Source organism: Perissodus microlepis, chromosome 11 (genome assembly GCF_051167445.1).
Source record: "Perissodus microlepis isolate ML-2025 ecotype Zambia chromosome 11, ASM5116744v1, whole genome shotgun sequence".
NCBI lineage: Eukaryota > Metazoa > Chordata > Actinopteri > Cichliformes > Cichlidae > Perissodus > Perissodus microlepis.
In genome coordinates, this window is record NC_140471.1 from 33,455,995 (window position 1) to 33,474,352 (window position 18,358).

Here is an 18,358-nt window from a genome sequence, read left to right on the forward strand (position 1 = left end):
TGTTTAACTTTTGTCTGTGTTATATTCTTGCTTTGTGTTTGGCCTGTTTGTTGGTGTTTCTGCCTTCTCTATGCTTCTTATTCCATGCTCTTTCAGCCAACCAAGTGCTTTCTTTCCAGTGCTTTGTCATTTACTGTAGGTTCTCCTTCTAATACTGTGGGGTCTTTACCCTATGACAGTAAGCAAGTAGAATTGACTTTTGAGAAAGACCAAAACAAAGCTAAAAGAACAGTGAAGTTCATGGCTGTAGACTTTCATTTGGTGGCCAGATGTTTAGCTTTTCAGAATCCTTACTATTTCAATAAGTAAATAATAATACTACTAATAATAATTTAATAATAATAATAACAATGTGCAATAATCAAATGCTAAATTTACAGTCATAAAAAATGATAATATGTGCTAGGTGATAATATATCTGTGGAGATTTCAAGCCCTTAAGTGTCTGAAAATCAATTTGTTTAGGTCTAATAATGTGCCAAATCCTAAGAGGCAACAGGCGATGAACTCAAGGGATCAATGTGAGCACAGAAAGAAAGGCAGACCTTTGGACTGAATCATTGTTGTTGATTGACAGATGGGGAAAAAAAGCAGCAGGACAAGGGAAACGTCTCCCCTTATGTTGTCTATCGCATTCAGCACAATACAAAGTGCTATGGGATGTTTTTGTTGTAAGGGCCAAAACTAAGTGCATCACAGCCACAACAAAGCATCTGAATGTCAATCTTGGCTTATGAGAAGGGAATCTTATCGAATAAAACCTCTTATCAAATAAAACCTCAAAATGCCATTAGCAAGAGAAAAAAGATGGAGCAAAATGGCAAAAGGATCGTTGCTAATTCAGCAAAAGGGAAATCAATGGCCCTCTTCCTGTCTTTTTTTTTTCTTTCCCATAACTACCCAGTATCTGTCAGCCCTGTAAAGCATCCCTAACTCTCTGTTTCAGAGGGGGGGGGCAATTTCAGTGCTACAACTGGCCAGAGCTTCAACCTCAGATGAGAGTTTCCTGGCAAGAAAGTGCCTCAAAAATTATAAACAAGTCACATTTCCTCCATTGGTTCAACTCTAAAAATACTCCCATTTGGCTTCACCTCACATTGCCTCCTCTCTGGGCTCAAGGAGCTATGCAAATACGAGTTCCTCCAGTTTTTACTTTGTTTTCCTCTAACACCCCTCCCACAACCCCCCACAACCTATCCCCTTTCCTGACTACTTCTTCTCCATCTCGTGTAGACTACATGACAGAGCCTCGCCTTCCCTCTTGTTGTTCCTTCTCTCTCCAGGGTAGAGGGAGAAATGATAAAAGCTATTTACAAGTAACTGTAGGCAACAGTAGGAATCCAACACTTGAGAAAAAGTTATTTTCTTTTTTTTTTAACTTTGTTTTCTTTGATGGCAGAGTCATTTGTGATGCTGCGCGATGAACTGTAGCACTGTGTAGTGCAGTCCTGAGTGACAATTTAAGGGGAGACTGAAGCGCTTTTAGAGACTTTGACTGTGCCATCTTCTGCAGATTGTGCTTGGCTTTTGTGTTCTTGAAACGGAAGCAAGACACTAGTCCTGCTTGGCACGTGCTGAGTGGGAAACATATAATGCCTCAGTACATAAGAAACATGCTGCAACTATTTAGAAGGCTTCTGAAGCTTTCACTGTACAAAACAAGAGGACAACCCCCCCTCAAACATGGATACTGTTTTCTGGGCTAAAGCTGATTGACCGGTTTCTAAAGATTTCACCTTTATGTCTAAATCTGGTTGAGAGTAAAATGTAATATTTTCAGGATATTAAAAGAGAGTCAATTCAGTATAATTTCAACCGTTCACTAACATCATCCTCTGTACATTCCTCTTGATTACAGGTGTAAAAATGTCTACATTAGTAACATTATCACAGCAGTTTGTATAAGTAAAAACCTGTTTATGCTATTTATCTACTTTCATACACATTTTGTACTCATTATGTGTTGTGTGGGGATCTTTTCTCAACCTTTTGTTCTTGCGTGTTAGGTTAGCTGGTTAGCACCATTTCTTTAGAGCTGGACAGTTTGGGGTCTAAATCTGCTGGACATCTGATATGTTTGCAAAAGTATCGAGGAAAAAAAAGTGTCCTTTCACTTTTCAAGCAAACGTAGGCGTTCAGGGATCCAGTGAAGTCATCCTTAGCGTCTTTGCAGTACGTTTTTGCTGGGTTGGTAGCTGTGTGCTTGTGTTCTGGTATTAGCTATAAATCCATCAGCTTGCGGTCCATTTCTGAGCGCTATTACAAGGCCTGGAGAAATATGACTGTTATACACGTTGAGATTTATAAAGCCCAACAAAGACGTCCATGTCGGTGCCACTGGAAACACTGGCACGACAGCCGTGATGAATCTCACTCTTTCTCTCTCCCTGCTTCCATCTTGTATGCTGATCATCCTTTTTCTATTCAGCCGACTTTAATTGCACGCTCCCTTTTTTCTCCGGACTCTACTTGCCATGCATTACCCGCTGCCCCCCCACCACCCAAACTCCTTTTATGCCAACAATCTCCAACCCGGCCACCCCTGTTTCCTCTTTCTGCCTTGATTGATTCTCACCTTTTCATTCTTGCCGTTCACCTCATTAACAGAGCCCCGTCTGCAGCTGGTTCCTTTTTTTGCCTCCCACTCCTTCCTACGTCGGAACCCCCTGTGCCCCTCCTCACTTCCTGTCCTGTCGTCTCTGAAGCAACGGTCAACTCCGATTCTGCCAAACCCCTTCGATGTGCTGTAATTAGTACAGAGAATAATGGAGTAATAGAGAGGGATCTTCATTAGGCAAGGTGGAATAAGAGGGCGCCACTGCCATCCATCTATCCATCTGTCCATCCATCCATCCGTTCTTGAGTTTAATCAGTGGAACACAATGAAATGTCACCTATTCCCAGATGAAGCCACTGGAGAGAGGCAGTGGTGCTGGCACAAAGCATTTGGGACACGGTGGCATCTGTAGTACTGGCCCTTTAAGGCCTCTCACTCCCTGGTTGTTGCTAATTTGGCCTCCCTAGGAATCAGGTTATAAGAATATTTATTTATTCATGTACAGAGGTTTACCAAACATGCTGTCCTTTATTAGTTATTAGTTTTCCATCTGAAGAATCTTTGTTTTCCTGCACGTGTGTATACATGTCCATGTGCATGTCTGGTCCTTGCTTAGGGATGCTCACTGATATCAATAAGTGTGTTATTTAAACACTTTGGTACACTATCAGGTACTAGTACTACAATGGAGGTTTTCTGTTTCTAAACAGTTGAGATCCTGTGTAAAATGTTAATATAAACTGAATGCAGTGCAAATCTCATAAAGCTGTTTGTTATTCACAAACATTTTTTTTAATGTTGAAACTGAGACATTTGACTATATCATGAAATAGTAAAGCTATATCATATAGAATGGCCACACACTAGGCATTCACTACAGATAAATAATTATCACCTAAAATTAGAATAAAGAATCAGTGATGCACAAGAACTACACATTCTTCACACTGACATGGTTAGAAAATCTATTTGTTATTTAAACAGCTTTATTTTGAACCCTGGCTCGTTGAGGACCTGTGAGACTGTACCTGACCACTTACTTAGGTTTGCCAAAAATCCACAACGTAATCCACAATATTTACCAATGAGATACACAAACCTCTGCGCAGTAATCACTGCTATTGATCCGTGCATTGTAAGAGATCCGTTAAAGTGATTTTGCCCTACTCGGTCATAAAAATCTAAACTAATGCTCCTTTCATATGCATAGCTGACATTATAAGAAGAGCTAATATTATAAAATGCTTTTGCTGCATTATATCAATGCATGATAAGAAATGCCTCACAAGCTTTCTAGGAGAAAATACACAACTCTGTGCTACGTGTTGTCCTTACAGAAACACAATATGGAATTCCCATGTGGCAGACATTCGCTAGAGATAAATAATTATAAACTTCTAATAAAGAATGAGTGATGTACAAGAAGTGGAAAATGTGATCACATATGCACTGATATGGTTAGGAGATTTGTTTGTTATTTAGTCAGCTTTATTCACTTCTGTAGGTCAGCACCCAGGGTTTTGTCCTCTTTACTGTGAAGAGGTTAGTACTCAGTGAAATCTTAACTTTTTGGTAATTTCCCAGATGTAGTAGTCTTAAAATTCTTAAAGTCTTCTTCTTTTGGGTGACCACCACAGTGAATCATCTGCATTTGTTTGGCATTGGCCATTCAAACGTGTGTGATCATTTAAACACATAAAACAAAAGCAATCATAAAATGAGCGGTAAATCAAATTTGTACTACAAATTTATCTAATGTAGCAAAAAAGGTCAATAACTGGACTACCATACGACACTTAACCCCGACCTTCCTGTTTCATTCAGTAGAAAAGACCAAATTACACATCCTTTATTTTTATCTGCTGACATTTTTAAATCTTGAGGAATTTTAAAAAGTTGAGCAGCTTTAATAACTTTTTAATTTCATTGGATCAAAACAGTTACCTCGTCTGCAAATTAATCAATGGAAACAGCCTTATTTTAATAGGGTGGTCAACAATGATGGTGATCAATTGAAACTCACAGCAGAAGTGAACACAACAAAATTATACCCATTTTGATTATAGTAGTAAGAGCCAACATTGTACTTTTGGCTATTTGCAAAGCTTGGAAAGCCAAGTTATGGTTTGTAGCTATATATTGTTATTGTATATTATTGTTTTTGACCACTGGTGCACAAAATCCTGTGCACGGGCATTGTTTTTTTTGGGGTTTTTTTGTTTTTTTTTTGGGGGGGGGGTTACAGTTAGTTTTACAGTTCACATAATTTGCTATTATAATTTTTCAAATAAGCAATAAGTTGCAGTTTAAAATCCATCCATAGTTCCCGTTCAATTTGTTTCCATAGCACAAAACAAAAATTAACCCTCTCTTGCAACTGTAGCTCGGTTAGCGAGATGGAAAACAGAACACTTATATCTTAGAAGTCTTTGAGTCTTTGAGTTATTTGACTTACTTTGAGTAAGTCTTTGAATTATTCTGAACTTGTGAGTGACAGAGACATCACAATGGAATGCTAATTGTTCCCCAGTGATCACAAGAGCCTGTCAGCTGTTAAGAGCTCTACTTTAAATTTGAATAAGTCTTCGCTAGCTTCTTCTTCTTTTTTTTTATAATCAATTTTAAATCATGCTTTTTATTGTTTTTGTTTTTTGCAATGCAATGTCTACTTTTTAGCTCAGCTAAAGAAGCACTTTGTCCATTTTTTTGTAGGGTCTTTGTAAAGAGTGACCTAAAAACTGTGGCGCCATGGGCTGCGGGTTACGCAAGATGAAACCAGTTTCAGAGGAGAACAGTCCAGGGAAGATTTACTCCACCCTGAAGAGACCACAGGTGGAGACCAAGGTGGGCATGGCCTACACATACCGCTACCTGGACTTCCTCATCGGCAAAGACGGTAAGACGGACAACCTTCTTTTAAATGTGTTCAAAGAAACCCTCGATCCTTTTAATTTCAGAAACCACTGCTAGAGTGCAACCCACAATATTTACCACTGAGGTACACAAATCTCTGTGCAACAATCACTGCTATTGATCAGTGTATTGTAACTGATATGTTAATGTGTTTTTTGTGCTGCTGGGCCATAACAATCTAATCTTTCACATGCACAGCTGAAATTATATGACTAGCTCAAAGCTTTTGCTGCATCATATCTCTGCATAGTAAGGGATCAGTGTGCCTCACACATTTTCCAAGGGATTACCTGCAACAAAATACACAATTCTGTGCTCTATGTGTGATTTTCTTTACCTCCAGTACAATTAATCTGTCTAGTCCCCTTCTAAAAATAGTACAATATCAAACAGCCAGTAATAAATAAAATATATTCAGGCACAGAAGAAATCTATCACTCGTGGAATAAAAGCTGTCATTTTCATCAGCATTTTCTTGTAATGACAGAGTGTTAATTAGTGCTTGTTCCCTGTATAGCAACATCCATTATAATTTCTTTTCTGACAATTAGTCAGTCATGCTTTCACGTCATGCTACTGATATAGAACTTTCCAGACCAATCCATGTCAAACTTCCTGCTGGCGACCATCAATTATGGGAGGTAGACTCCAAGCTGCTAGCAGGGGATGCAAACAAAGTAAAAGGTGGCCTGCTGCGGTGATGGACTTTTTTGTTCAAGGTCACAAAGCGGTTTCTCTTCAGCTAGTTTTACTGTGATTTTAGAATGATTCAGCTGCCCTGAATGTCTGTGCTCTCCGACCTGCCTGGTGGGCTGGAAAGAAAGTGGACATGCTAACAATGAAGATTACGCCTAAAGTCAAACTGAGACTGCTTGAGCCATGGAAAGAAATATGGAAATGATTCATTTGTTTTTACAGGGTAGAATCCATATACCGATGCCCACATATTCACATAGATTCAGGCAGAAATCCCCCGCCTCTACTTCCTGTCCTAAATGAAGGTTGGTGCTGTTTCCTGAGATGCAGAGACCAAACTTCATGGTTTGGCTATTACATTGTATGTTTTGTAATGCATGTGAGGAGCACACATCTTCACTTTTGTTACGGCACGAAACGTCTACTAATAAGATGATTTGTGTGAAAACTGCTTGGATTTCAAGTAAGCGGCACAGTATTCTAGGTACAGTATTTTAAATTGAACTAGTTTTAAGCAATGCGATTACACCAGCTGCAGCTGTGGCGAGAGTACTCACACCACATCCATCTTTGACCTATCTGGTTTAACTTAACCTAAGTTAAATCAGATAAAGATAAACATTATAGGGAGTCTAAAGTGCAGGGAATGACGGCACAGGGGTCAGACTAAACCGGTCTTTAAAGTGTGTTAACAGAATCTGTCCACAGGCAGGCAGAAGGACAGAAGGACACATAGACACAATGCCACTACACTCCAAACTGCCTCTGTGGTAGTTCCCACTACAGCAGGTGTCTCCTGAGCTGCATTTTGCTGGCATGAATCACACAGACTCACAAGATAAAGAAAATATGTGCTTAGTTACGGTGGCTGCTAAAAAACACATTTTTACACACTTTGTTCTTCTGTTTGTTTACTTGGTGCAAACATGTATGCACACACACACACACACACACACACACACACACACACACACACACACACACACACAATGTATATATAAATACATATATTGATATATATGTTATGGTCATCTGAGGAGACAGCATTAGTAGTCTGCACGCACACGGACAAGATTTTGGTCCTAATTAAGTGTGCAATACTAATCAAAGCATGCTAACATAACCATTATTCTTCATGCTGTTGTTACAGGAAAGTAATTTTGCTAATGCCCCCCAAAAGCAGAGCTCTCTCCTCTTTTTCAACTGCAAGGCGTACTTTTCATTTTTCAAAGACTCAACTTTGCTTCCAGTTCACTCCCATGACATTTTGCAGCTTGCCCGCAGAATCAAAACAAAGAAACCGCACTGAAGCATACACACACCTAGGGCCGTTTAGAAGACTAATCCCACATTATTATTAGGCTATTAGTCATAACCTGGGTGAAACTTTTAAAAACAGATAAAACATAGGCAAATGGGTATTGTGCTTTCAATGATTAGAATCCAACTGTCGGACTCTGTGTAAACACACTGAGCTCACTGGTTTCTGTGTTGCTGGAAAAGACATTCATTTACAAAGTGTAAACTTACCTGCCGACCTGTAGCTACTGAATAGACAGACGCTGACTCCAGCGTTCAGGTGAAGGTTAATTTAACATTATATCTAGAATTAGGATTAGAATAAGGTCACACGCATAATGGAGGTCATAAAGGTTAAGGTGAGCTAATGGGGAATGAATGTGCGCAGGGACAAGGCTGTGCGTTTGTGTGTATGTGTATGTACTAGGCCAGCGGAGAGTCAGGGTGCTATATATAGCTATCACTCTGTTATTTCTGCCCCTGACAGTTATAGCTAAAATGATTGTGGGAGGTGAGTTTTGGTGGGGGTGGCGGTTGTTGCAGTGGAGGCGGGGGGATGGTACGGGAAGCAGGGAGATGTAGTGTGCAACGTGTTCGTCCTGGCAGTTGATTAGTCTCCATTAGTTTGTCAGGCGGACTGGACTGGATGGATGAAGGAGCCGGGGAATGTGGGCGTCCGGGGGGCAGGGAGGCTTTCTATCCTCCATCATATGGGACCTGACATGAGGGTGGGGCTTGAAGGGGTAGCGGGAGGTGGATGGGTGCCTCCCTTTTGTTGAACTGCGTGCGTTTGTCATTGGTTCATGGCCACATTATTATCTTCAAGTATGCTCTTTAATGATGGGGGTTGGTACTTACTGTAATCAGTTTTGTCTTGCCTTATTGCTCTGTCACTGTCAGTGCGCCTCTGTCTATGTTTCTGCCTTTGTTCATCTCTTAAAATATATGTGTGTGTGTGTGTCTGCCGAGTTGAGCTAGGAACACATTGCATTTGAGAAATAATCCTGGGAGCATGGTCGAGTGTCTGAATCACTTCATGCATCAGCAGATTTTCAGGCTGAAGGGTTAGTGTGTTACTCATGGCTGTAATTACCTTGTAGCATGTATGTAAGTGTAGGCAATGATTCATGTGTCTGGCCTTTTCTCCAGGAAACCTGTAAAATATTTAAGGCAGAGTCAAAGATTATGAATATGAAAATAGTCTCTGGTAGAGCTGTGGGGCAGGGACATAACTATGGATACTTACATTGTCAGCGCCAACAGAACATTTGTTACACTACATCTTTAGGTAATTACACATACTTTTCTTAATTAATCACTTATGACTCTTAAAATCAACTGTCTTTACTGCTCTTAAAAGGTACCCTGTGGAGTTTTCTGATGTGGGTTTCATTCCAACCCAGTATTGTACCAAAGCATGTACCAGCCCCGCTGGTCCTGCAAAGCATGCTGTAGCCTTTTCCACATGTTCAAACCACGGCTAAAGAGCAGATAGTATGAAAGGAAAACGTCTGTTTGTTTTGGGCAGCGGCTACAGCGTGCAGGGGCGGGACACATTGGGCCCACTATGAATTCTCCAGACAATTACCTCGTCTGCATTTTGCACATACTTTCACTTTTTATACAATTACTGGTGAATTACTGTTTTACTGTAACTCCTTACGCTGACCATAATTCTTGGTTTGTGTAATGTATTGATTTGTGAAGCCAGCAACAAATTAAAAAGAAAAAACAATCCATCATCTCAGACTATCTGGAGATCAAACCGTGAACCCTCCAATTAGTGGACAACCCGACCTTCCACCTGAGCCACAGACACACAGACAACAATCTTGTGTTGCAAATGTATCTCTTGTGCAGTAAAAGCACTGATTATGTTTTTTTCATGAAACGCTTTTAAACATTTGTTTAAATCTACGATCGCCGGCTTGTCGGTTTCTCTTCCATGGTTTTGTTGTCTCGTTCCGGCGTTCGGTAGCATGTGACTGCCACTTGTTAATCAGCAGAAGAGTGAGACCATTACAATCAATGTGCACCGCATCTGCTGGATACTCACGCACAAACAAAAGAGATAAACGTTGACTTCAGTGTTACAAGTGGCCAAAACACTTGAACTCATAAGTGATTAAAGCCACAACTGTGCTGCACTGCTCTGTCAAAATAGAACAAAAAAAACACCAACGTGTTTAACCAGGAGTCATTTATTATTTCCTGTTTGACCTCAGTTCACCTTCTTTGTTGCAGTACCTTACTGTGATAGTTTTTAAAGCAGCAGAATCAAGAATTCCGAGAAGTGCGTGCCATTTTTACCTCCCTTTCAGCTCAGTGTTACTGTAACTTTTAAGTGGCACCCTATAATGATCCCCCTGTGAGCGTTCCTCTTGTTATCTTTTGATGTCGGAAGCCGAAACTTTAAACTCAGAGTCAAATTCAGATCGTGCTGGCCTGTGCTTATCTGCTTTATCTCCAGCTGTGGTGTTCTTTTACTGTCACAGTTTACATAAAAGCTGATTTATATGTACTGTGATTTCATTAAATATGGCCTATCATTGTGTTTCACAGCTCTACAATTTTATCCTACTAGAGTAGCTTTGCATTAACAACATGCACCTTGTTTACCCATTAGAACTAAAACAGCTGTCTGAAACAAGTTGTTTTACCTTTGTTTCCTCCTCATATGGGCCGCGTTTCTTCTGATTGGTTGCCCCTCATAAACAACATGTTTGAATAGTAGGTAGTCGGTGGTTCAGTGCCCACAGGCTGTATACATACAGAGACAAGGGGAAGAAAAACTGTGCATTCACTGTTGTAACAGTGTACTTAAAACTGCAGCACAGGCCTCAGGCTGCTCTTAAAAGCTGTTTCAGCCAGTTTTTTCTACTCTTGGCGCTCAGTGACATCATTGAGAGTAGATATCTTTAATATGGTCATCCTACAGTTCTGGCTGTTAGCGTGTAAGCATCACGCACCACATGTTATAACATTTTGCTTGTGAGGGGAGAGCACTACAAAACACTGTGAAAGTCAAGTGGTGATTCAGAAACCATTATCACTGTCTGCGTGAACAAATCTGACATAAGACAAAACCTTTCTTGTGGAATAAATGTGGCAAAGACATCGGCCTCTGTGTCGGTTTTATTTTAACCTCTCTCTTCTCGAATAAGGCCATATGCCCTCATGATGTTGAGTTTACATTACTAATGACTACTGCACTGTGAATAATGTTTATAGTAATTGCTTGCCACGGTGTTAGATCATAGTTTTCTGCAACTCCCGCCCCAATGGCCCCTCAGGCTACTAACTGGCTACCAAATGTATGAAAATAACACCTTCTACTGCAGAAAAACGGTGATGAAAGAAAGAGTAAATCAGTGGAAAGCTGTACGTAATAAAAGCTCAGCACTAAGCATGAGCGTGATGAGTTGCTGCTGCCGCCTCATGTTTCTTTATCATTTTAAAGCATGCATTCAGCTTCACGGTCACTCTGCTGATAGCATTCAATCGCCTCTGAAAGACCTGGCAAAAAAACAAAAACAGAGAGTCTGTTTGATATTGAGATCATGACCCCACGGAGAACTGAGAGAAAGCTCGCGTTAGATGGCGTGGAAAGAAGCCATTTGACTGTGAATACAAGCGAACACACTCAGGGATGCGTGGCACGAATCTGATTTCCCAAAATGTGATTTTTGAAATGTTAAAAACATCAGGAGGAATGAAAGATTGAAAACATGCTCAATATGTTGCAGCTTTGTGGCATGTGGTCGGGAAATACCGGAGAAATAAAGATGTCATCCTTGAAATCAAAACTGGTGAACAGACATAAGACCATACACGCACACACACACACACACACACACAAAGGACTAGACACACCGTTTGATATCATCTCGGGAATGAGACACATCATTTATATGCAAAACCCCTGGAGCCCTGAGTCCCCTTGTTAATATGAGCTGTAGCTGTGGCGGCAGGTGAGTGACACACAGGAGTAGCTCCCTCCCGTCACTCCACTCAGATATAAGACAGAGCTGTGGGAGAGGTCAGCAGGAACGCTGCATGCCGGAGTGGCTTTCCGAGGGGAGATTAGTCCTTGGATGGCGGGGGAGCCTGGATTTATCCCCTGGCTCCCCAGCTTGAGAGGTGGAATTGAATCGCAGCTATTGGAGGGGAGAATGACATTGAAGACAGAATTCACGGTCATCTGGTTTTTACATTATATTTCCATTATATTCCCAGTGCTCAGAGTGTGGCTGTACAGCTGAAATCCAAATTGTAAATTAGATGCAGCCCAAAGTGAATTGAATCGGAAATGTATTTCTGATGGTCTGAGAAATCAAAAGGGGCAAGTGGTGATTATGTTAGGAAAATAGTGAATTTATAATCTGGACCTCCTTAAGAACAGTTCGTCTATCTCACACTGAGAGCTCCTGATGAAGGTATTCGGCGTGATTAGTGGAAAATCGTGGAATCTTCCATGAATCGCCAAACCAAGCAGTGCAAATTCAGGCTTGTGTCACAGCGTCTTCTCTCTTCCTCCATCCATAGTAAGTGGCACACTTAGTGGGTGCTGCTTGTATTGTTTCGAGCCACTCAGGCAGCAAAATGCCAAGCCATCGTTTGCTGAGACAAAGATGTCAGAGCAGCATTTTAGGCGTGTGTGACAGAGCCGGAGCTCAGCAGGTTCCATTCGTTAAGCTTCAAACAGCTGCAACTGCTGACAAAGTTTTCAGCAACAGGAAACGCAGATTTCTGCCTGGTTCCTTCCTCTTTCTTCCCCCACCCCTCACCCTCCCTCCCTGCTCAGCAGTATGTTTAAGATTAGCTTTTCTGGTAATGCTGCATACTCTGTGCAGGCTGCTACGTGTGTTTGAAGGCTTTGTTGTAGTTAACCCAGATCAGCTTCAGGTACATGATGTGTGTGTCTTTTATTTCTCTCCCTCTGCACACACATACACACATTATATATATATATTTATATATATAACATCCCACTCTAAAATATTCTGCACCTGTTTTGAATCAGATTTTTCGAGCCTGCTCACTGAGTGTGTTACAGGTTTCTCAGCTGGCAGTTCTTATTGTGGGAGATGGGAGGGTAGCGAATAAAATGGGAGGTCAGAGGGCCAGAGAATAACAGAAAAAACTAAATGGAAGCAGGTGTACCATGGCAAGTGAGATTTAGAGAGGCATTTTAAAGTTTAAAAAAGCTGCAGAGGCATCTGGATTTTTATTATTATTTTTTAATCTAAAAATCCCAGAAGATTTATGAGATTCCAGTCATAACTGCGCTTTCTAAAAGGCTTGTTATCAAGACTTATCCCAGTGCTATGGCAAAATAACATATCCTGGGGCTCTTTGGGTTTTATTTTTGAGATATTAATTCTGCATGTGGGTGGGGAACCTGTGTGCGTCATCAGATGAGCAAGTGACTGTGAGCGTCTTGAAAAGAGAGGAAATGAGGGGAAGAGATAGAATCTGAGATAGGGACTGTGGGTGGTGTTTGAGGCTCCTATATGTATGTTTGTACATATACACATGTTTTTGGGTGACATATCTGTTCAGAGCCTCTGTGTCTTGGTCCACGTCGGGTTGTCTCGCGTTTAGCTGTGTTTGCACGCGGCACAGTTTTGTCGAGGCTTCCTGTTTATTGCTTCTTCTAACGCGGCCTCTGCTGTTTTCCTGCCTGCCTGACAGACAATACGCCCGAGCGCCCCCTCAAAGCTTTATTGGCTCTTATTGCCCTCTCTCTCAGATCCAATATGCCAGTATTGATTGTGTTGAAATGCAATCAGGGTCTCCACAGCAGAGGAGCAAACAATCTAAATTTAACAAAACACCTCCACTGGTCTCTGGCCTGGCCCTGGTAGCACCTCCCGAAGAGGAACAAATGTATTTATGTGTGTGAAAAAAAATAAAAAGAGGCTCTTTCATGCAGCCACAGCTATTGTTAGACAGTGAGGAGCCTTTGAAGCCACACAAGCAGAATGTACAGGAAGTGACCTTAGCCTTGACCTCACTTCCTGCCTACTGGCAACAACAGAGCGTTGCCCAGGCCAAACATGTTGTTATTCTCTCAGATCTCAGATGATAGGTATTGTATAGATGCTTAGACAAATTAGACAAGTTATCATTGTGAAAAAGTAAAGATATTGGCACTAATGATCTGAAATAAAAAAGGTTGATTTTATCTTAAGGAATGCTTATGCATTTCTCCAGTGGCTGCGAGATGATTTAATGAGCTCAAGAGGTCGGACAATTTTCTCAGCTCATGAAGGAGTCACGTGATCTCTCAGCCAAAGTGAAAACAAACAATCATCAAAATCTGAGTGATGATTTTTCTTCCAGCAGCGAGTATTTGCTCAGTGACATTACAAAGCACGGTCTCACCATTTCTGTTCTTTTTCTTAGGAAAGTGAAAATGCTGCAAACACTGTGAATCACTATGATTTTTCAGCTTTATATTGAAAATCTCAGCTCTCTTCCAGCTGACATAGAAACAGTTTCAAACTTGCTCTTTCAGTTCAACACTGTGTCCTTCACATCAGCTTGGAATGGCTTCAGCTTTAAATAAAGTGTTGAACATTTGTTATTTTCTGTTTAATGCCATGAATTTATTTTGGAAAACAAGCAGCTAACCAAAATTCCGATTTTGAGACAAAAATTACTTATGACATTGACGGGAGCCAGCCTGCTTTTCACTGCCAGCAATCACTGTATTAGAAAAGGTGTCATTTTCTGGTAGCACTTATCTGAAAATGAAATGAAAGTCTTCAGTTTTGTGATAATAGACACTGACAGGAAAACAAAGGTTGTTTTTTTCCTTCTTAGATGAGGTGTAGTGCATGTGCTGGAGCTTTTCCATCAAAACTGGAGATAGCAACACAGCACAGCGTATGTCTGGTGTTGGCTTTGGCATCAAGATAAAATTGCAATTAAGAAGCACCTTCACTTCTTGATGTCTTCAAGAGTACAGAGACTCAAAACAGCCAAATAAAGGTAAATAAACCAATGACTCTAAAAGCATATGTCATTAAAAACAGAAAACAAGAAATAAAGAGGGAAATTATACGACTAAAAAAGAGTAATACAAAGAAAAGAAACCATAAATAAGCATTTATTTTCATATTTTGGCATTTATTGGCACAGTAGTGTATGTAGTGATGAATATATTTATTTATAAATGTATTTTTCATTTTGGTAGTTGTGGCCCTCCATAGAAACAGACATTCATTAATGTATTTAACGACTGTCTGCTGGACGTAGCACAATACTCGTCCCCTCAATCCAACTTCTGGGCTTAGTTTGTGCGAGTGCTGAATCACCCGCATGGATGTAAGACAATGATTTTGACATATCCCGACAGTTCCACTGTAAATGGTTGTGGAAGTCTGTCTCCTTCTGCCAGATGTTTTCCCACTCCCATTAACCAACTTCAGCTAAAACTTCCGTATCTTCTGAAGTCGTCTTGACCCTTCCCAGCGGACGTGTTAGGATTTGGAAAGCAAACGTTTTTCAAAAGCTTGTTTGAAGTTTTTACTCGTTAGAAAGAATTGGCAGAAGCAGTGCATGTTTCTGTAGCACCGCCCCTCTGCGAGACAGTTTACTCTGAAATCAGTTCTCCAGTAAGGCCTTCACTACTCATGACATCAATAAGTGAAAAAAGCAGCTGCTTTATTTAAGTGTATTTGACAAACGGGGCGAGAACTTCACGGAAAATGTTTGCGGAGCAAAGCTGAATTGAATCTTTGCAAAGCAGATGAGAGACGGTGCCGCGAGTTACCTATCTGCGGGTACAGTGCGCTCGCAGGCCTTTAATGTGATTTCACTCTTGCCGGCACGGAGTAACAATTTGCCCAAAGCCACCGTCAAATAGGAATTGAGATGCTTCAGACCTGCTTATGTTTTCAACCCATCACATCAATGGGTGGCATACGTAACAGGGTGCTGATTGGGGTCGACTTGTGTGCACGTTACAGTTTGATTGCGCTCACACCCACATGGGATGCAGGGAGCGATTTGTCGATGTGATGAATTTGCAGTCACGGGAGAGGGACGAGGGGAAAGCAATCAGAGTTCATCATCCCCAGCTGCAACATGGATGTATAATTCTCTGTTCTTCTGTGACTGAGGGCAAAAGCACACTGATTAGGTAGAGTTTACTGTATGATGATATGTGTAAACATGCTGTGCAGACGCTATCACGGGCAGGGGAATGAAGGTTGCGCTCGTCACCTTTGTGCAGTTTTACCTGCGGTAGGTTTACAGCTGAATGTCAGTTGAACGATTTACGATAATATTCTGTATTTTTTTAAATTAAACCTCGGTTTTAAAACCATTTTGTTCAGGTTTTCTGTCCACATGCACCACAGCTGTGAAAATATGTCTCATTATGTTCCTATCAAGCCACAAAATTTATAAAAAAAACTAGAAAAATCAAATAAAGTACTAAGTATGTTGAGTGCAGGCACTGTGTTTGGTTCTTTTGACTCCTAAAAACAGAGCACGACGACTCCATCTTTCTGGACTATGACAATGTAAGGCTGCCATTTGAACGCACTGGCTTTTTGCATCCCTTTTTCAGCCCATTGTTAGAAACACAGACAAAAGACACAGACAGGTGTCAGAGTCACAGTAGGTGGTTAATTATGAAATAGATATCACACGTGTATGCTCGCTCCATCATAATTATGTACGCGTCTCATATTTCATGGATGTCTGGCTCCTCTGGTCCACCATTGTTTGCAGGGATTCAAATGACAGTGGTGGGATGCAGGTTCATATGAGGAGAGGCCACCTGTTGTATGGCAGGGCCCCCATCTGGAGGGAGATTAAGGTGCGGTTGCAGGGGTTGTCTATAATTTGACTTAATTATTTCTGTAGAGACTGGGTGATGGATTAGCACTGTGTTCCTATTAGCATACGCCTGGTCCCTGGTTCCCAATGGCCCTCCAGTGCAGCCCAGTGAAAATCTCAATTGTCTAAAACCATCCATCCATATACCTCCACCTCAAAGTCTGAATGAGGATTAAATGATATATTGTCTAGTTGTTATATAAGGCTGGAATTACCTTTCTTTGGCCTGTAGTGAAGCTTTGATTTGAACTGAAATGTCTCAAGAACTCTTGAATAAATTGGTTCGGACATTCATGGCCATCACAAGATGAATTACAACAACTTCGGCCATATTAAAATCCTCAAAGCTCACAGATACATTCGGTGTTGTTGAGCTGAATTTAGCTGCAGTCCTAGCTGCTACGCATACAGTGATTTAGCTAAAATGTGTGCCACATGCATCAATGAATACTACAATAATGTAATTTGTGAGACAGTTAAATCATAAGCTCTTTTGACACAGCTGCACTAACATGCATGTGCAGGATGAAGTGCCTTCCAGGTTGCCTTTAATAGAAGCTTCTCCATAAACGTCCAACAGATTTGAACTGTCTTTGTTTCTCCTTGCCTCGTGTTGTTCTCCTCCAAGTTTATTTTGCCAGGCTGTGAGGTGCCAGCACTGAATGATGATAGCAGAAGCAAAGCATGATTCAGATAAGATAGATGGCTGTGGCTCAGGTGGCAGAGCAGAGGGGTGTACTAAGAAGCAAGTTTGCTCTGCAACCTCAGATACTGGCTATAAAGTTTCTTTGTAAAACGTTCTTCTTCAGTTCGGTGCACGCTCACATAAAACAGGAATCTGATGCACCTCTTCTGTCACACAAAATTGATCAATCAAGTGCTGCTAAACACAGACTAATAGGTCATGGAGAGTTATGAGGAAAATGAAAACAATATTATGTTAAACTGTAATACATGCAAGAGCGGATCACAGCAAAAAAACATTCTTAATTCTTGATGTATGTATTGTACGTCTCAATGGAGTCTTGGTGCTGCAGTTCTTTCCTAATGTTACGTGTAAAACTGAAAGTCTAAATAAAACTGGGTTATGTGTTGAGGGACAGCATACCTCACTAACCCATTGCTTTTATTTCATAGTCTACCCCTCAGGTTGGGCATAAATGTCTGGGCTTTGAAGTTCCATCCCAGCTCTGCCACATGCCAGTGTTGTAGTGTTCAGTGAACCTCAAGTCTTCTCCACTCAGAGCATCAGATAATGCTGTTCTGTCAGATCCTGTTGGTGTTGCAGAGATGTGGACAAGGGGTCTTTGTCAGTGGTGTCTTAATAATATGGGTGCTGACAGACAATGTTGCTCTTTTAAAGAGCGGCAACGATTGCATTTGGAATACGGAGCTCACAAGTTTGTCAGTCAGCAGGCTGCGGTTCGTGCCCCATTTGGGAGCTTGGTGTTTTATACTTTGTTTTCTACTTTCAGCTGCTGGTTAGGCTTAAACACCGATAAGGAGAAGTAGAAAAAGTTAAGAATTTGGGTTAAACGGCGCCCCTTACATTAGAGCTATACACTAAATTGATGCTTTACTGTGCCTTTAAATTTGGTCCAAAAGACATCATCACAGTCATCCATTCATGACAAAAGGGGAGTGAGACATCGGTCTCACTGTGGCCGGTGCATCACAGCACATCGGCCAGTGGGCATCACTTTATCTCTCTAAGACTTTAGTGGCTTTGACAGAATTTGTATTTGATGCTGTGAGGATTTGAACGGACTGCTGTGTGAATGCTTTGTAGAATAGCAAAGGTGCTGTTTCAGTGCAGACAGTTAACCATTTGTCTTGTCATATATAAGTATAGAATAAGTGTTTAGCATGTTTCATTTTTACCATATGAAAATAAATTCATCTCATTAAATGCCTGCAAACTATGGTGTTCCTATCAGCCTCAACTGTGCTTGTGCTAATTAGCAAGTGCCAGCTTTTTAATATTCAAATCTACAGTAAGCATGGCAGGATAGTGCACAGTCACTGTTACTATGTTAGCTG

General features: G+C 41.0%; 1 protein-coding gene across 1 annotated transcript in view; it reads left to right on the forward strand.

The window, feature by feature from the left end:
* rftn1b (raftlin, lipid raft linker 1b) overlaps window positions 1-18,358 on the forward strand; it is a 121,775-nt gene that overhangs the window by 12,675 nt on the left and 90,742 nt on the right. Inside the window, exon 2 of the mRNA XM_084944295.1 lies at window positions 5,270-5,453. Coding sequence (XP_084800421.1) covers window positions 5,306-5,453 — 148 coding nt within the window. The 5' untranslated portion in view covers window positions 5,270-5,305. The remainder of the gene's footprint in view (window positions 1-5,269; window positions 5,454-18,358) is intronic.